This window comes from Heterodontus francisci, chromosome 17 (assembly GCF_036365525.1).
Source record: "Heterodontus francisci isolate sHetFra1 chromosome 17, sHetFra1.hap1, whole genome shotgun sequence".
NCBI classification, from domain to species: Eukaryota; Metazoa; Chordata; class Chondrichthyes; order Heterodontiformes; family Heterodontidae; genus Heterodontus; species Heterodontus francisci.
Genome location: NC_090387.1, coordinates 31,917,370 through 31,934,336, shown reverse-complemented (window position 1 = coordinate 31,934,336; position 16,967 = coordinate 31,917,370). Strand labels below are relative to the sequence as shown.

The following is a 16,967-nucleotide window of genomic DNA, read 5'->3' as shown; positions in this document are numbered from 1 at the left end:
AAACCAATTAACATACAGAAGTTAGGATTATGAATTTAGACTACAGCAAATTAAGACCTCACCAATTCAGAACTTTCAGCAAAAAAATTCAGTTAATCAGAATTAACATCACTGTACATAGAAATAGTTATAGTTTTCTCATTTTTGTACAAATCAGAGTTTGAAAATAAGTGTCAGACTTGGCTCGGGGCAGCAAACACATCTCCAAGTCAGAAGGTTCAAACCCCACCCTGACACTTGAACACAGCCCGACATATTTATAGTCGCAGCATCATATCTTACAGCAGATATGCTGTAATGTATGATATGTGGGGAGGCAGTGGCATAATGGTAATGTCACAACTAGTAATCCAGAGGCCCTTGGGACACAGGTTCAAATCTCACCATTGCAGTTGGAAGAATTTAAATTCAGTTAATTAATAAATTAAATTATTAATAAAAATCTGGAATCGAAAGCTAGTCTCAGTAAAAGGTGCCTTGAAACTATCAATCGTCGATTGTTGTAAAAGCCCATCTGGTTCAATAATGTCTTTTAGGGAAGGAAATTTGCCGTTCTTATCTGGTCTGGCTCAGTTTGGGTTCGGCAGGACTAATCAACTTCAGACCTCATTACAGCTTGGTCCAAACTTGGACAAAACAACTAAATTCCTGGAGATGAGGAGAGTGTGACTGCCCTTGACATCAAGGCAGCATTCAACTGAGTGTGGCATCAAGAAACCCGAGTAAAACTGAAGTTAATGGGAATCAGGGGGAAATCTCTATACTGGCTGGAATCAGGGAGAAATCTCTATACTGGCTGGAATCATACCAAGCACAAAAAAAATGACTCGCCTCCAAAAACCACAACCATCTCAGCCCCAGGACATTGCTGCAGAAGTTCTTCAGGGCAGTGTCCTAGGCCTAACCATCTTCAGCTGCTTCAATGACCTTCCCCCATCCCAAGGTCAGAAGTGGAAACGTTCGCTATTGATTGCACAGTGTTCAGTTCCAGTCATAACTCCTGAGATAACAAAGCAGCCTGTGTCCGCACGCAGCAAGACTTGGACAACATTCAGACTTGGGCTAATATCATTCAAGCCACATAAGCGGCAGGTAATGACCATCTCCAGCAAGAGAGAATCTAATGATCTCCCCATGCCATTCAATGGCATTACCATTGCTGAATCCCCCCCTAACATCATCCTGGGGTTATCATTGACTATAAACTTGATGGGACCAGCCACAAAAATATTGTGGCCACAAAAGCAGGTCAAAGGCTCGGAATTCTGTGGCAAGTAACACCTCCCGACTCCCCAAAGCTTGTCCACCATCTACAAGGCACAAGTTAGGTGTGTGATGGAACACCCCCCACTTGCCTGGATGGGTGCAGCTCCAACAACACTCAAGAAGATCGACACCATCCAGGACAATGTAGCCCACTTGATTGGCATCCCATTCGCCCCCTCCATCACCGGTGCACAGTGGCAGCAGTGTGCATCATCTATAAGATGCACTGCAGCAACACACCAAGGCTCCTTCAACAGTACCTTCCAAGCCCGCAACCTCTACCAACTAGAAGAGCAAGGGTAGCAGATGCCACCACCTGCAGGTGCCTCTTCAAAATCACATGCCATCCTGACTTGCCAATGTATTGTTGTTCTTTCGCAGTCACTGAGCCAAAATCCTGGAACTACCTCCCTAACGGCACTGTGCGTGTACTTACACAAGGACTGCAGCAGTTCAAGAAGCAGCTCACCACCACCACCTCTCAAGAGCAATTAGAGAGGGAAAGTAAATTCTGGCTATGCCAGCGATGCCCACATCCCACGAATGAATTAAGAAACATAATCTAAGTTCACACTTCAGCCCCAAGGAAGCACTACATCTTCATTCAAATGTCTCATCTGAAAGACGAAGTCTTTGATCACGTAAAAGATCCCATAGCATCATACTGAGAACAGGAGAGTTTTCCTGGTGTACTAGCCAACATTCATCTCTCAACCAACATCACTTATCTGGTTATTTGTCCAAATGCTGTTTGTGGAGACTTTGCTGTGTGAATACTGGCTGCAACGTTTCCCTACGTTAAAACATGTTTGCAATGTAGTTGCAGTTGTATCAGCTATGAAATGCTTTGGGACAGCGCAAGAACATGAAAGATGCTCTATAAATTCCCATTCATCTTTCAGAGGAGTTGCACTTGTACCTTATGATAAAGCTCTGGAGCAATTCGCATGTACAAATCCATGTCTAACTCATTATGGTGTGTAATGAATGGCTTGGCAACAGCTCCACCTGGAATTATATTCATCATGGGTGTCTCCACCTGTAGGAAAGAAACAAGTATATAAAACTTACAGCAACAATGGAGTCCATCAAGAAAAATGTAATGCACTCTAGGGGTTCCACTAAAGAAAAATTACACAAAGATTGTTTAAAACTACATTTAATTGATATAATGTTCACATACCACTTTAGAAAAAATATATATCACAGTAAACATTCAGTAATAACAGTAGGATATATTAAAGTATTCATCAAGTCTGCTGAAGCTCTTAACGCACTGAATCAGGTCTATGTAGAACTGAAGATCAAAAGATGAACCAAGGTCCTTTAAAGGAGTTTATAAATATTCTCATTCCAACTCACTGGCTTAGAATTTTGAGGCACTGGATAAAATGCACTAACCAGAGATACAATTACTATAAATAGTAAAAAATTTCCACAGTCACTCTCGCCTAAAAAGAAAATCAAAATATATGCTATTCAATAATATGATATATTTATAAAAATGATGCAAAGAAACTTGCCTCAAGAAATCCCAGATTATCTAAAAATGTTCGTAGATAGGTGATGATTTTGGCCCTGTTGATGAATTTCTGCCTCACATAATCATTTAAAATCAGATCCAAATACCTCTGACGAAATCTAGTTTCCTGTCAGAAGTTAAAGAATAAACAGATTACAAAAAAATAAAAAAGCCACGGAAAAGAAAAAAGCACCCCAAAATATACACATACAGACACTTTTAAAAAAAAAAGTCAGTTTTCCACTGTCCAAGAAGCTGGATAGGTAGCTTCTTTCCAGACATTTGAAAATGTACTATTACTGAATGCTCAAAGCTGCACAAAGTGTGACAATGAGCTGATTTCCCTCCCTTGAATTCATTTGGTATTTTCTATAAACTGAATAAGCTTGAGAGCTCACCACTACTAGAACATGAAGCATCAGTGAAGTTAAATCTAGTAAAAGAAACAGTAATCATACATGGCTGTTATTGCACTAAGCAGTTCATCAGAATTTGGTATCCATTCCATGCATTTTATCATCCTGGGATTGACCTGCAGGTGGATGACTTCAGGCAGTATCATTTATCGGTTTCTTTTTGTCTTAGTGAAAAGGGCAGATCAAGTCTTAACCCCAATGGAATCAGATGTCCCTGAATCTTCTTCAGACAGCAATTGAAGGGAGGAAACAGACTGGAAAGAAGAATTATGTTCTAGGCATATTGAAGATATACCTTTTTTAAGCAGGGTTCAATGTCAGACAGTGGTAGTCACTGGAATGGAGGGATAGAATGCAAAGAGCAGGAAATCTCAACATTCTGGGTATAGGAGGCTATATCTCAGCAGGTGGAGGCTCAGCACTTCTTTTAAGATCTTAAGACAGAACCAATTTCTGATGCAGTTCTTCCAACACATTAGCTTTTACTAAATAATAATGAGCAACACCATGACTTGTAAAAATCAAAACGTTAAAAAGTGAAAGATCTAATGAAAAGCCTCAACTACGAAATTGTGCATGTTGAGTGGAGACTAACAGAAATGCAGTGCTAAAACAGAATAAAAATGAGTTACATGCTCTTTCAAGAAGTGAAAGATTCATTATTGACAAGCAGTATAGGCATTAGTATACTGCAGTAAGCATTTTGATCAAGCGCACAAATGTAATTCATCATAGTCAGTGAAATAGTGCTAATACACATGCAGCCTGCTAGATTTATTTAATCTTGGAATAACTTTTGAAATTTTGTATGCAATTATGAAAACAACAGGTTGAGCTTCAGAGATTTCAGACAAATATTAAGTGAGCAAATTTGAATGCTGTAGATTTGATAATTCTAACTTAAACATGACCAAAAACAAGAAACACAGATTTTGGCTTTGGATTATACTTACATTTTTTGAATTAGCTTTCACTATTTCATCAAAAGGAAATTCAAGTAGAATTCATTGGTCTTCCTCACACGGTGTGATTTATAGATTGTTTGACTTTAACACCATGAAGTCATTTTCATTTGAGTAATGCATTTACCTTATCTCGGAGTCCAAAGTGCAAGTGAGGTAGCATGTGCAGGCAAGGAGATAGAAGTTTCATCTCCATGGGGATAATACTCAGCTCTCCCTTTTTTGTCTTTCCTGGGTTTCCTTGCACTCCAATAATATCACCACGGCGCAGTTTATTGTTTACCTTAATGAATTCCTCTTCAGATTTGTAATTGCTAAAATGATTGATTAAAAACAGGCAGTAGAATTACAAAAAAGGCTCAACATGAAATGGTACTCAAAAAAAATTAATCTAGTTTTCCATAAAATTTTCCTGACTTCTACAGCAAGCATTAAATAGCACTCTCAAGATACATGGCACTAACAGAAGATGCAGTTAAACTGACAAGCTTCAATTTGACACACCCTTAGTATGTTTAACTATTTATGGTGGTGGTATGAAGAAAAGCAAAATAAAAAATGCTTTAAGATGAAAATTCTAGAAATTTTAAGTTTCAAAAGCAAACGAACAAATGTAAAACACAATCCCAGTTGCAGTATTTTGCAACTTAAACTGAAGGACTATTAGAAAATATCTGTTCACTCAACATTTTACCATTTATCAACATTATGATGTCTCATCGGCTTAATACAAACAGAAAGGAAGAGGGGTGGCAGATTTGATTAAGGAGAATTTTACAGTGCTGCAAAGAGATATCCTAGAAAGGTCAAGGACAGAATCTATTTGGTTAGAGCCAAGAAACAACAGAGGTACATTACACATAGAGGTAGAATAGAGCTCCCTGGAAGACACAGGAGATAGAGAGCAAGATGAAGCAGAAAAAAGATGTGTATGGCAGATGTCAGGTCGATAATACAAGTGAGAACCAGGCTGAATATAGAAAGTTCAGAGAGGAAATGAAAGAAGAAATAAGAGAAGCAGAGACAGAGGGCTGTATTTTATTAGCGCGCTGCACATCGCGGCAGCACTACGAAGTCAGCGGCCTTCAGACACTGAAAGCGCCATCACTGAGCCCCTGTAATATTTCACATAGCTCATTTAAATGGAGGGGCGGAGCGGCTGCCCCCGATTACGCAGAGGGGACGGCCGCTCCGTCCCCATAATGTCGTCTGGTGCCATTTTTAAAAGGGTTTCAAGTCCTTAGGCACAAATTAAATTTTTAAAGTCATATTATCGTGCATTTTCACTTAAAGAATAAATTAAAAGCTGGAGGACATTTACCAATCGCCCCAATTTTTTTAAAAATTGGCAGTGGCGCAGTGGTTAGCACCGCAGCCTCACAGCTCCAGCGACCCAGGTTCAATTCTGAGTACTGCTTGTATGGAGTTTGCAAGTTCTCCCTGTGTCTGCGTGGGTTTCCTCCGGGTGCTCCGGTTTCCTCCCACATGCCAAAGACTTGCAGGTTGATAGGTAAATTGGCCATTAGCAATTGCCCCTAGTATAGGTAGGTGGTAGGGAAATATAGGGACAGGTGGGGATGTGGTAGGAATATGGAATTAGCGTAGGATTAGTATAAATAGGTGGTTGATGGTCGGCACAGACTCGGTGGGCCGAAGGGCCTGTTTCAGTGCTGTATCTCTAAACGAAACTAAACTAAATATGTAAACAATTTACTTTTTTTTAAACCAACCCGAACACCCCCACCAACCTCGTCACTTTTGTCCTTCAACCCCTTCCCACCATCCCCACAGCCAATAAAGTGTTTTTCCTGCTCACCTCCGCCCCCACCCCCAGCCTGAAAATTAAACATCTCACACCTCCCCACCAGTGTCTCGCCTTGAATCCCCAAACAGGGATCAGAAGGCGTAGGACTTCTGGCCACAGACCGGAATATCGCCGTGGGACAGCTGCCCATTCTAGGTAAGTTGTTTACCATGTATCTGTATTCATTACAATATGTTAATGAAGGCCCTGCTGCCAAGAGGCGGGGGGCCGCACCGAGGCCTCGCCACCATTGGTAAAACGCAGCAGGGCCTTCTTGGCGTCAGGGTCGTAATGGGCTGCTCCCACAAGTATTTAATGGGCACCTCCACCACGACCCCTGACGTCAAGCGGCTGGTAAAATTCAGCCCAGAATTTGAGAAGACACTGGCAGCAAATATAAAAGTTAGGCATATAAATAGTAAAAGTATGGTAAAAAGGAGAAGTAGGACCAAAAACAGGATCCACACATGGAGGCAGGAGGCATGGCTGAGGTAGCAAATGACTATTTTGTATCTGTCATTACCAAAGAAGAAACTGCTGCCAAAGTCTTACATAGGATCACACAGGATATATGGCAGAGACAGGCCATTCAGCCCAACCAGTCTATACCGACATTTATGGTCCACTCAAGCCTCCTCCCATCTTTCCTCATCTTAATCTATCATCGTAACCCTCTATTCCCTTCTCCCTCACATGCTTGTCTAGCTTCCCCTTAAAAGCATCCATTATATTTCGTTTCAACCACTCCCTGTGGCAGTAAGTTTCACATTCGTACCACTCTTTACCCATATAAGTTTCTTCTAAATTCCCTTTAGGATTTATTTATTTTAGAGATACAGCACTGAAACAGGCCCTTCAGCCCACCGAGTCTGTGCCGACCAACAACCACCCATTTATACTATTCTTACATTAACCCCATATTCCCTACCACATCCACACCTTTCTCCTACCACCTACCTACATTAGGGGCAATTTACAATGGCCAATTTACCTATAAACCTGCAATTTTCTGGCTGTGGAAGGAAACCGGAGCACCCGGCGGAAACCCATGCGGTCACAGGGAGAACTTGCAAACTCCGCACAGGCAGTACCCAGAACTGAACCCGGGTCGCTGGAGCTGTGAGGCTGCGGTGCTAACCACTGCGCCACTATCTTATTTGATGGCCTCTAGTTACGTTCTTCCCAACAAGTGGAAACATTCTCTCTATATCTATTCTATCAAAAGCTTTCATAATTTTAAAGACCTCTATTGGGTTACCCCTCAGCCTTCTTTTTTTCAAGAGAAAAGAGACCAGAGACCCAGCCTGTTCATCCTTTCCCGATTTGTAAACCCCCACATCTCTAGCATCATCCTTGTAAATCTTCTCTGCACCCTCTCCAGTGCCTCTATATCCTTCTCATAACATGGCAAAAAGAACTGCACACAGTACTCTAAATGTGGTCTAACCAAGGTTCGATACAGGTTTAGCATAACTTTCCTACTTTTCAATTGTATCCCTCTTGAAATAAAGCTTAGTGCTTGTTTTTTCTTTTATGGCCTTGCTAGCCTGTGGCGCAACTTTTAGTGATTGGTATATTTCTACCCTTTGTTCCTCTACCGTACCTAGACTCGTGCCTTCCAAGTAATAGGTGACATCCCTATTCTTCCTACCAAAATGTACTATATCACATTTATCTGTGTTGAACTTCATTTGCCAATTATTGATAAGTCACCAGGATCAGATCAGATGCATCCAAGGATACAAAGGGAAGGAAGGGTGGAAATTGTGAAGGCGCTGGCCATAACCCTCCAATCCTCCTTTGATGCAGAAGTGATGCCAGAAGACTGTAGAATTGCAAATGTTACACACTTGTTCAAAAAAGGTGTCTGGATAACCGTGCAACTACCGGCCAGCCAGTTTAATCTAGGTGGTGGGAAAACTTCTAGATAATCCGGGACAAAATTATCACTTGAAGAAATGTGGATTAATTAAGGAATGTCAGCACGGATTTGTTAAGGACAAATCGTGTTTAACAAGTTTGATTGAGTTTTTTTGATGAGGTAACAGAGAGGGTTGCTGAGGGTAAGTGGTTGATTTGGTGTACATGGACCCCCATGTGGCATCTGATAAATGCCACATAAATAGGCTTGCCAGCAAAGTTAAGCCTATGGAATGAAAGGGAATGTGGCAGCATGGATAGAAAGTTGACTGAGTTAAAGGAAAGAGGGAGTAGTTGTGAACAGTTGCTTTTGCGACTAAAGAAAAGTATACAGTGAAGTTCCCCAGGGATTAGTACTAGGACCACTACTTTTCTTGATCTATATTAATGACCTAGACTTGTGTGTGTAGGGCATAATTTCAAAATTTGGAGATGAAACAAAACTTGGAAGTTTGGTGAACTGTGAGGAGGATAGTGATAGACTTCAAGAGGACATAGACAGGCTGGTGGAACGGATGGACATGTGGCAGATGAAATTTAATGCAAAGAACTGTGAAGTGATATATTTTTGGTAGGAGATGTAATATAAAATAAAGGGTACAATTCTAAAGGAGGTGCAGGAACCTGGTAGTATATGAGCACAAATCATTGAAGATTGCAGGACAGGTTGAGAGCAGTTAATAAGGCATACAGGATCCCAAGCTTTAAAGATAGAAGCATGGAATACAAAAGCAAGGAAGTTATGGTGCAGAGTATAAGAAGTCTTTCAGAGTTAGTAGGCCTGTAACCGTCCTCATCACTCAGATAAAAATCAAACTTTCCTGTCACTGGTTTGTGTTTTTAGATCTATTGCAGAGAATAGCTTGCTCCAATCTGGAAATTAACTCTCATTAAAGTCAATGGGAATATACTCGTACTTGGAACAAATTTGTTTAGGCAAAAATGGGAAAGTCTTACTCTTACATTGAATAACTCATGTACATAAAAATTAAATCTAGATAAATCAGAAGGCTCAATTTCCCCTTATAAATAGCATCTGTGCAACCTAACTTACTTGGAATTAGCCATAACTTGTAGTTTGGCTCCTTCACCACGGAGGTCATAGAAAATTAGTTTGGCACCAGAGGTTCGCTTAGCATGGACACGACCTGGAAAAGATAGAGTGACAACGTGCTTCAAAATAAACTTAACTCACAAAGCACACATATCACACTTCAACTCTCAAATCCCACAAATTAAAATATAAATCAATAAAAAATGGGAGCTACACTGAATGAAGAAAATAAAAATCATTTTTTGCAACAGAATTTCCAGTCTAGATAACAAATAGAATATCAATTTTGTTCATATTTAAAATTGAAACAGCAATACTGAATACTCAGCATTAAGTAGCCAGCAGGATTTGATAGAGCAACCTGTATCAGTGTGCAAATTTGGAAAGATTAGTCTTTTTGTGCATGAGTTGGTGAATTTCAATTATTATATAGTAGTCAATGACAACCAAACTGATTTGTGAGCAAATATGATTATGAAACTCACAAAAAAAAAAGAGGGCATATGTTGCATGCCAGGTGAATTCTTCAAAATGAGAAACAGGCCAAAATACAATAAGTTGAGAGGGGAGGTGAAGAGGAAAATAAGACTAACAAAGAGAGAATGTGAGAATAGAATGGCAGTCAATGGAAAAGGGAACCCAAAAATCTTCTACCAGCATGTAAATAGTAAGCAGGTAGTGAGAGGTGGAATGAAGTCTTTTAGGGACAAAGAGAGTAATATATGCTCAGAGGCACAGGCCAAGGCTAGAATACTTAATGAGTGCTTTGTATCGGTGTTTACTAAGGAAGAGGAATCTGACAAAATATCGGTGGAAATGGAGAGAGTAGAGGCAATGGATAGGTTAAAGATTTAGAGTGAGGAAGTACTGGAAATGCTGGCTATGCTTCGTGTAGTTAAAAATTCACCTGGTCCAGGTGGCTTGCATCTCAGGCTGCTAAAGGAAGTGGAGGTGGAGATAGCGGAACGGCTTAGCAAGCGGAAAAGCTTGCTGTAATCTTCCCGATATATGGGGGCCAGAGGAGTGTAAGTGGCAAATTTGACACCCTATTCAAGAAAGTGTGTAAGGACTGTCAGAGCAATTACAGGCCAGTTAGTTTAATATCAATGGTGGGCAAGGCTTTAGAAACAATGGCTGGAATTTTGCAGTGGGTGGAGGGGAGCCTTCCACCGACTGAAAGGTCGGTGGCGATACTGCCTCTGCCAGGCCTGGGGATCCAGACTAGATTTTACAGTCCCCAAGCCCTTAATTAGTCTTAGGTGGGACTTGCACCTCATTGAGGCAGGAAGTCTCACCTAATGAAGCTGCCAGACAATTGGCAGGCCGGCAGCTCTTAGTCCCAGCAGTGCCACTGGGAGCGGTGGCCACTGCTGGGACTGCAACCCAGCTCAAGAATGAAGATGTTGGGGAGCACCGGGAAACTGGTAAGTTTTTGGGGCCTCGCCGGGGGCTATCGGTCAGCCTCGGCGAGGTAAGAGGGGTCGGTTTGGGTGGGCGGGGGTCTTGTTGGGCATTAGGGGCGGTTGGGGCATCGGGGGCGGCCTTCCATCAGGCACAGGGTGTCCAAATCAGGAGGACCCCGCCCCCCAGGCTGTCAGAAAGCCGCCTACTTTTATAAGATGGCTTTGAGGCCTTGGCCGCCCGCCTGCCAACCGTAAAATTCCTGTGGCGATGGGGCAGAAGGGCCATTTCTTGCCACCACCGCCCCACGCAAATTTGCGGCAGAGGCACAAATTTAAAATTCCAGCCAATAATCTGGGGGAAAAAAACAGGCACTTGGAGAGGTTTGAGTTGATTAAGGATAGCCAGCATGGATTTGTAAAAGGCAGATTGTGCTTGACTAATCTACTGAATGGTCAGTGTTCAATTGGATAAAAAAAATTGGCTCAAGAACTGAAAACAGCTAATCGTGGAAAATGGTTGTTTTTCAGACTTGAGGATGATAGACAATGGTGTTCTGCAAGGATCAGTGTCAGGACCACTGCTTTTTTTGCTATATATAAATGACTTGGATCTTGGTATACACAGAGTAGAATTTTAAATTTGCCCATGATATGAAACTTGGAGGAGTGGCAAACAGTGAGGATGATATGAAGCGGCTGTAACAGGATATAGATAGGCTAGTAGAATGGGCAGACAAGTGGCAGATGAAATTTAATCCTGACATGTGTGAGGTGATACACTTTGGCAGAAAGGATAGGGTGAGGCAATAAAGACTTATTGGCGCAGTTTTAAAGAGTGTGCAGGAACAGAGGGACCTGGGGGTGCATAGATTTTTGAAGGTGGCAGGACATACTGAGAGTATGGTTAGCAAAGCATATGGGATCTTGGGCTTCAGAAACAGAGGCATAGAGAACAAAAGCAGGGAGGTTAAATTGAACCTTTATAAAGCTCTGGTTCGAGTATTGCATCTAGTTCTGGTCACCACACTTTAGGAAGGTTCTGAGTGTCCTTGAGAAGGTGCAGAGGAGATTTACCAGAATGGTTCCAAGGATGGGGGAATTTTAGTTACAAGGTTAGGTTGGAAAAGCTGGGTTTGTTCTCCTTAGAACAAATGAGATTGAGAGGAGATTTAATAGAGGTGTACACACAAGATCAGGGGGCAGGTTGTTCAACCTTGCCCGTCTAAGAGCGAAGTCCAAAGTACGGAAAGTCCTCATCAGGGAACTCCTCTTTGCTGACGATGCTGCTTTAACATCTCACACTGAAGAGTGCCTGCAGAGTCTCATCGACAGGTTTGTGGCTGCCTGCAATGAATTTGGCCTTACCATCAGCCTCAAGAAAACGAACATCATGGGGCAGGACGTCAGAAATGCTCCATCCATCAATATTGGCGACCACGCTCTGGAAGTGGTTCAAGAGTTCACCTACCTAGGCTCAACTATCACCAGTAACCTGTCTCTAGATGCAGAAATCAACAAGCGCATGGGAAAGGTTTCCACTGCTATGTCCAGTCTGGTCAAGAGAGTGTGGGAAAATGGCGCACTGACACGCAACACAAAAGTCCGAGTGTATCAAGCCTGTGTCCTCAGTACCTTGCTATATGGCAGCGAGGCCTGGACAACGTATGTCAGCCAAGAGCGACATCTCAATTCATTCCATCTTCGCTGCCTCCGGAGAATACTTGGCATCAGGTGGCAGGACCGTATCTCCAACACAGAAGTCCTCGAGGCGGCCAACATCCCCAGCTTATACACACTACTGAGTCAGCGGCGCTTGAGATGGCTTGGCCATGTGAGCCGCATGGAAGAAAACAGGATCCCCAAAGACACATTGTACAGCGAGCTCACCACTGGTATCAGACCCACCGGCCGTCCATGTCTCCGCTTTAAAGACGTCTGCAAACGCGACATGAAATCCTGTGATATTGATCACAAGTCGTGGGAGTCAGTTGCCAGCGTCCGCCAGAGCTGGCAGGCAGCCATAAAGGCGGGGCTAAAGTGTGGCGAGTCAAAGAGACTTAGCAGTTGGCAGGAAAAAAGACAGAGGTGCAAAGGGAGAGCCAACTGTGTAACAGCCCCGACAAACACATTTCTCTGCAGCACCTGTGGAAGAGCCTGTCACTCTAGAATTGGCCTTTATAGCCACTCCAGGCGCTGCTTCACAAACCACTGACCACCTCCAGGCACTTATCCATTGTCTCTCGAGATAAGGAGGCCAAAGAAGAAGACAAGATTATGACAGGCTTAGATAAGTTAGACAAGGAAACACTGTTCCCATTAACTAATATATACAAGGACTAGGGGGCACAGATTTAAGGTTTTGGGCAAGAGTTGCAGGGGGAAATGTGAGGAAGAACTTTCTTTACTCAGCACGCTAATGACTTGGAATTCACAGTCCACAAGGGTGGTAGAAGTGGAAACAATCAATAATTTCAAAAGGAAATTGGATGGGCGCTTGAAGGAAATAAATTTGCAGAGCTACGGGGATCAAGCGAGGGAGTGAGACTGACTGTATTGCTCCACGGAGAGCCAGCATGGACTTGGTGGTCCCAATGGCCTCCTTCTATGCCTTAAATGACTGACTCAAGGTAATCCATTCAGCACTGCATTAATTCTTACTCCCAAAGAATTAAAAGCATAGGAACAGGAGGAAGCCATTCAACTCCTCAAGCCTGCTCCCCTCATAAATGATCTGCACATCAACTCCATTTACCCACCATTGATTCATATCCCTGGATAGCCTTACCCAAGAAAAACCTATTTATCACAAAACTCAATTGATCCAGCATCAACAGCCTATTGGGCGAGTGAGTTCCAGATTTCCACTACCTTTTGTGAGAAAAAAAGTGCTTCCTGATTTCACTGCTAACTTCTAAGTTTTAAATCCTCTCCACCAGAGGTAATACTAACATACTGAATCGCTTAATCATTTTAAATATCTTGATTCGATCATCCCTCAACTTTCTAAACTTGAGAGAATACAAGCCAAGTCCATGCAACCTGTTCTCAGAATTTAACCCTTTCAACATTGGTGCCTCTATGCTGAATCCCTTCCAAGTTCCATATTATTTTCCTGAGGTTCAGCGCTCAAACTGGAACACAGTACTCCAGATGGGTCTGGCCAAGGCCCTGTACAACTGAAGAATCGCTTCTAAATTCCAACCTCTTAAGAGAAAAGCCAACATTCCATTAAACTTTTTGATTACCTTTTGTATCTGTGCACTAGCTTTTAACCATTTGTCTACATGGATAGCTAAATTCCTTTACTTCTTCACAGCCCCTACTCTCTCATCATTATGAAAATATTAGTTTGTTTTTCTTAGATCCAAAGTGGGTGATCTCACATTGAACTCCATCTGCTATAGTTTTGCACTCACTAAATCTGTTCACAGCCCTTTGAAACTTTATGCTCCCATCCACACAACTCACGGTGCCTCTTAATGTACCGTCAGATGCAAACTTGGATATTCAATTCTTTATCCATTCATTCATTTCAGCTTCGGTTTGTGACTCTTTCAAAGCTAGTATCAAATTCAATTATATTATGGTCACAATTTGCAAGACGATCCTTTAACTTCAGATTGTTAACTAATTCTGGATTGTTGCTCATCGCTAAATCCAGTAATAGCTGATTCCCTCATCAGTTCTAAATCATATTGTTCCAGAAGATTATCCCGAATACATTCTAGAAATTCACTGCCTTTACTATTTGAGCTGTTCTGCTTCTCCCAGTTGATGCAAAAATTTAAATCTCCCAATCTTCAGTTTTTTCTAAATACTTTACTGATTTCTGTAGTTATACACCCCCCAACTACATAATTAGTATCAGGAGGTCGCTAAACCACTCCGACCAGAGTTTTGCATCCTTTGCTGTTCCTGAACTCTACTCAGTGTTTCAACTGTCCAATCACTCTTACTGTAAACCCTTCTTTCTACTGTGTTAACTGTGTATTTTATCAATATTGATATCCCCCTTCTTTTGCAATTTTCCCGTCATTTCTAAAGATCCTATAGCCTGGAATGTTTAACTCCCAATTGTCCTCAGGCTGATGTTATGAGCTATCCAATTAGAGCATGGGAAGTGGGACTTTCTCCATAGCCCTGCAAATTTTTCGCTTTAAGAATAAATTCACTTCGCTTTTGAAAGTTAGTATTGAATCTGCTTCTGCCACCCTTTCAGACAATGCATTCCAGATCATAATAACTCACTGAATAAAATAAAGTTCTCATTCCCCCCCTCCCCTTGGCTTTTTGCCAATTATCATGTGTCATCTCGTTTCTACCCTTCAGCGAGCGGAAACAAATCCTCCCTATTTGCTCTATCAAACCATCCAATTTTGAGCACCTCCATTAAATCTCTCCTCAACCTTCTTTGCAGCAAGGAGACCAATTCCAGCTTCTCCAGTCTCTCCACATAACTGAATTTCATCACTGATACCATTCTGTAAAGTCTCCTCTTCATCCTCTCCAAATACTTGACACCCTTACTAATTTGTGATGCCCAGAAACTGGCACAATAGCTGAGGTCTAAACAGTATTTCAAAAAGCTTTACCATCACTTGCTTGCTTTTATACTCCATGCCTCTATTTATAAAGCCAAAGGATACCCATATGCATGATACACCCGTATATCAACTTGTTCATGTTACCTGCAAGTTTTGTGTATGTGAACCCCCAAGTCTCTCTTCCTGCATCCTCTTTCAAATTGTACCATTTAGTTTATATTGTCTCTCCTAATTTTTCTTTCCAATTTTCTTTTTAAACTTTCAAATTGTACCATTTATTAATAATGTATTTTTGTGATTATGGTTAGGTTTATTTAAGTTTATGACTGTCTCAAACCATTTTCTTTAACTTTGACAGAAGTTTATTTTAAGAAAAGTAAGATCTAAAAGTAGAGGTGCTGATTTGAAAACATCTCACCTGCCACAGACAAAGTAACATCAGAGAGATGGTCACCAGGCTTCAGATTATTGTATTTCTCAATGAACTCTGTTAAGGACATATCAACATGGAATTTATGAGGATATGGATCCTCATTAGTCCCCTTCAGTTGCTGTATGGCCTGTGTACGAATTTTGTAATATTGCTGAAAAGGAAGAGTATAAAACATTTTGCAACATACGCCATGGAAAACATGCTAAAGACATTGTAAATTTTACTGTAGAACAGAAAAATGCCCCAAGGTGCTTCTCAGAAGCGTAACCAGCTAAAAGTGGACTCAGAGCCAAAGAAGCAAATATTAGGAACAAAGATCAAAAGTTTGACCAGGGTTTTAAGGATGGTCTTATAAAAGAACAGGCAGAGAGATTTAGCAAGGGATTTTCAGAACTCAGGGCTCAGATGGCTGGAGGCACAGGTGCCACCGGTGTAGCAAAAAAAAAAAGTGGAAAGATAGACAAGAGACTAGAGATGGAGTAATGCATATTTTGGGGTGGGAAGGTTGATGGGCTGCAGGAAATTACAAAGATATGGATAAGTACTTTGGTATTCAAAATTGGAAAAAGAAAACATTGAACAGGACCAATATGATTATTACTGACTAAATCAAATGTTCATAAGCTACAATCACATCCCATTCTGCTCTCCTCTACTGGGATTCCTTCCAACATCACAAAATTCTTTGAACCACACCATTCGATAGATGTTCAACATGGGCGGCACAGTGGCGCAGTGGTTAGCACTGCAGCCTCACAGCTCCAGCAACCCGGGTTCAATTCTGGGTACTGCCTGTGTGGAGTTTGCAAGTTCTCCCTGTGTCTGCGTGGGTTTTCGCCGGGTACTCCGGTTTCCTCCCATCACCAAGAGACTTGCAGGTTGATAGGTAAATTGGCCATTATAAATAGCCCCTAGTATAGGTAGGTGGTAGGGGAATAGAAGGACAGGTGGGGATGTGGTAGGAATATGGGATTAGTGTAGGATTAGTATAAATGGGTGGTTGATGGTCGGCACAGACTCGCTGGGCCGAAGGGCCTGTTTCAGTGCTGTATCTCTAAATAAATAAAATAAATAAATAAATCATTGCTTGTTCTCATCATGTTTTACCTTGTTAACTGGCATTTTAAAAGTCCACTTACATTAGGATCAAGGGTTTCTTCATCTCCACTTATGTCGATTCCATCAACCTTCTTGGCTTCGAGAGTCTGCTTATCAGCTAGTTCCTTAACTTTAAGTTCCTTCTCAGCAGCTTTCTTCTCTGCCTTCATACGCCTCTTCTGCTCACTACAGAAATTAGAACATGTTAATGTAAAATCAATTCTAAAAGTAAATTAGCTCAACAGATTTAGCCACAAAGGAGTTACTACTCCTTAGCAGCATTAAGTTAGTTTAAAATTGGGGGAAAATAGGGCTAGCACCATCGATTCATGTACCACTAACAAATGAGTGGGACACAGAAAAGAAAAATGCATGTCAATTTTCCACACATAGTAATTACTGATTTGCTTCACAAAGATGCAAAAAAACAATTACATCTCCATCATCCTTGTAATTTAAAGTCAAAAAGAACTTCCAGGATAGAACTCCCAGCCAAGAAATGCAAAACCTATAACATGTACTAAACAAAACTTTAATATTGAATA

The 16,967-nt window shown here is 41.5% G+C and overlaps 1 protein-coding gene across 2 annotated transcripts in view; it reads right to left on the bottom strand.

The window, feature by feature from the left end:
• The window catches only part of kars1 (lysyl-tRNA synthetase 1), a 38,036-nt gene that overhangs the window by 13,951 nt on the left and 7,118 nt on the right, over positions 1-16,967 (bottom strand). For both annotated transcript variants that reach the window (XM_068049211.1, XM_068049210.1), the window contains 6 exons: positions 16,464-16,608; positions 15,310-15,475; positions 8,945-9,038; positions 4,294-4,480; positions 2,790-2,915; positions 2,186-2,305 (listed from right to left, as the gene is read on the bottom strand). In XM_068049211.1, coding sequence (XP_067905312.1) covers positions 2,186-2,305; positions 2,790-2,915; positions 4,294-4,480; positions 8,945-9,038; positions 15,310-15,475; positions 16,464-16,608 — 838 coding nt within the window. The remainder of the gene's footprint in view (positions 1-2,185; positions 2,306-2,789; positions 2,916-4,293; positions 4,481-8,944; positions 9,039-15,309; positions 15,476-16,463; positions 16,609-16,967) is intronic.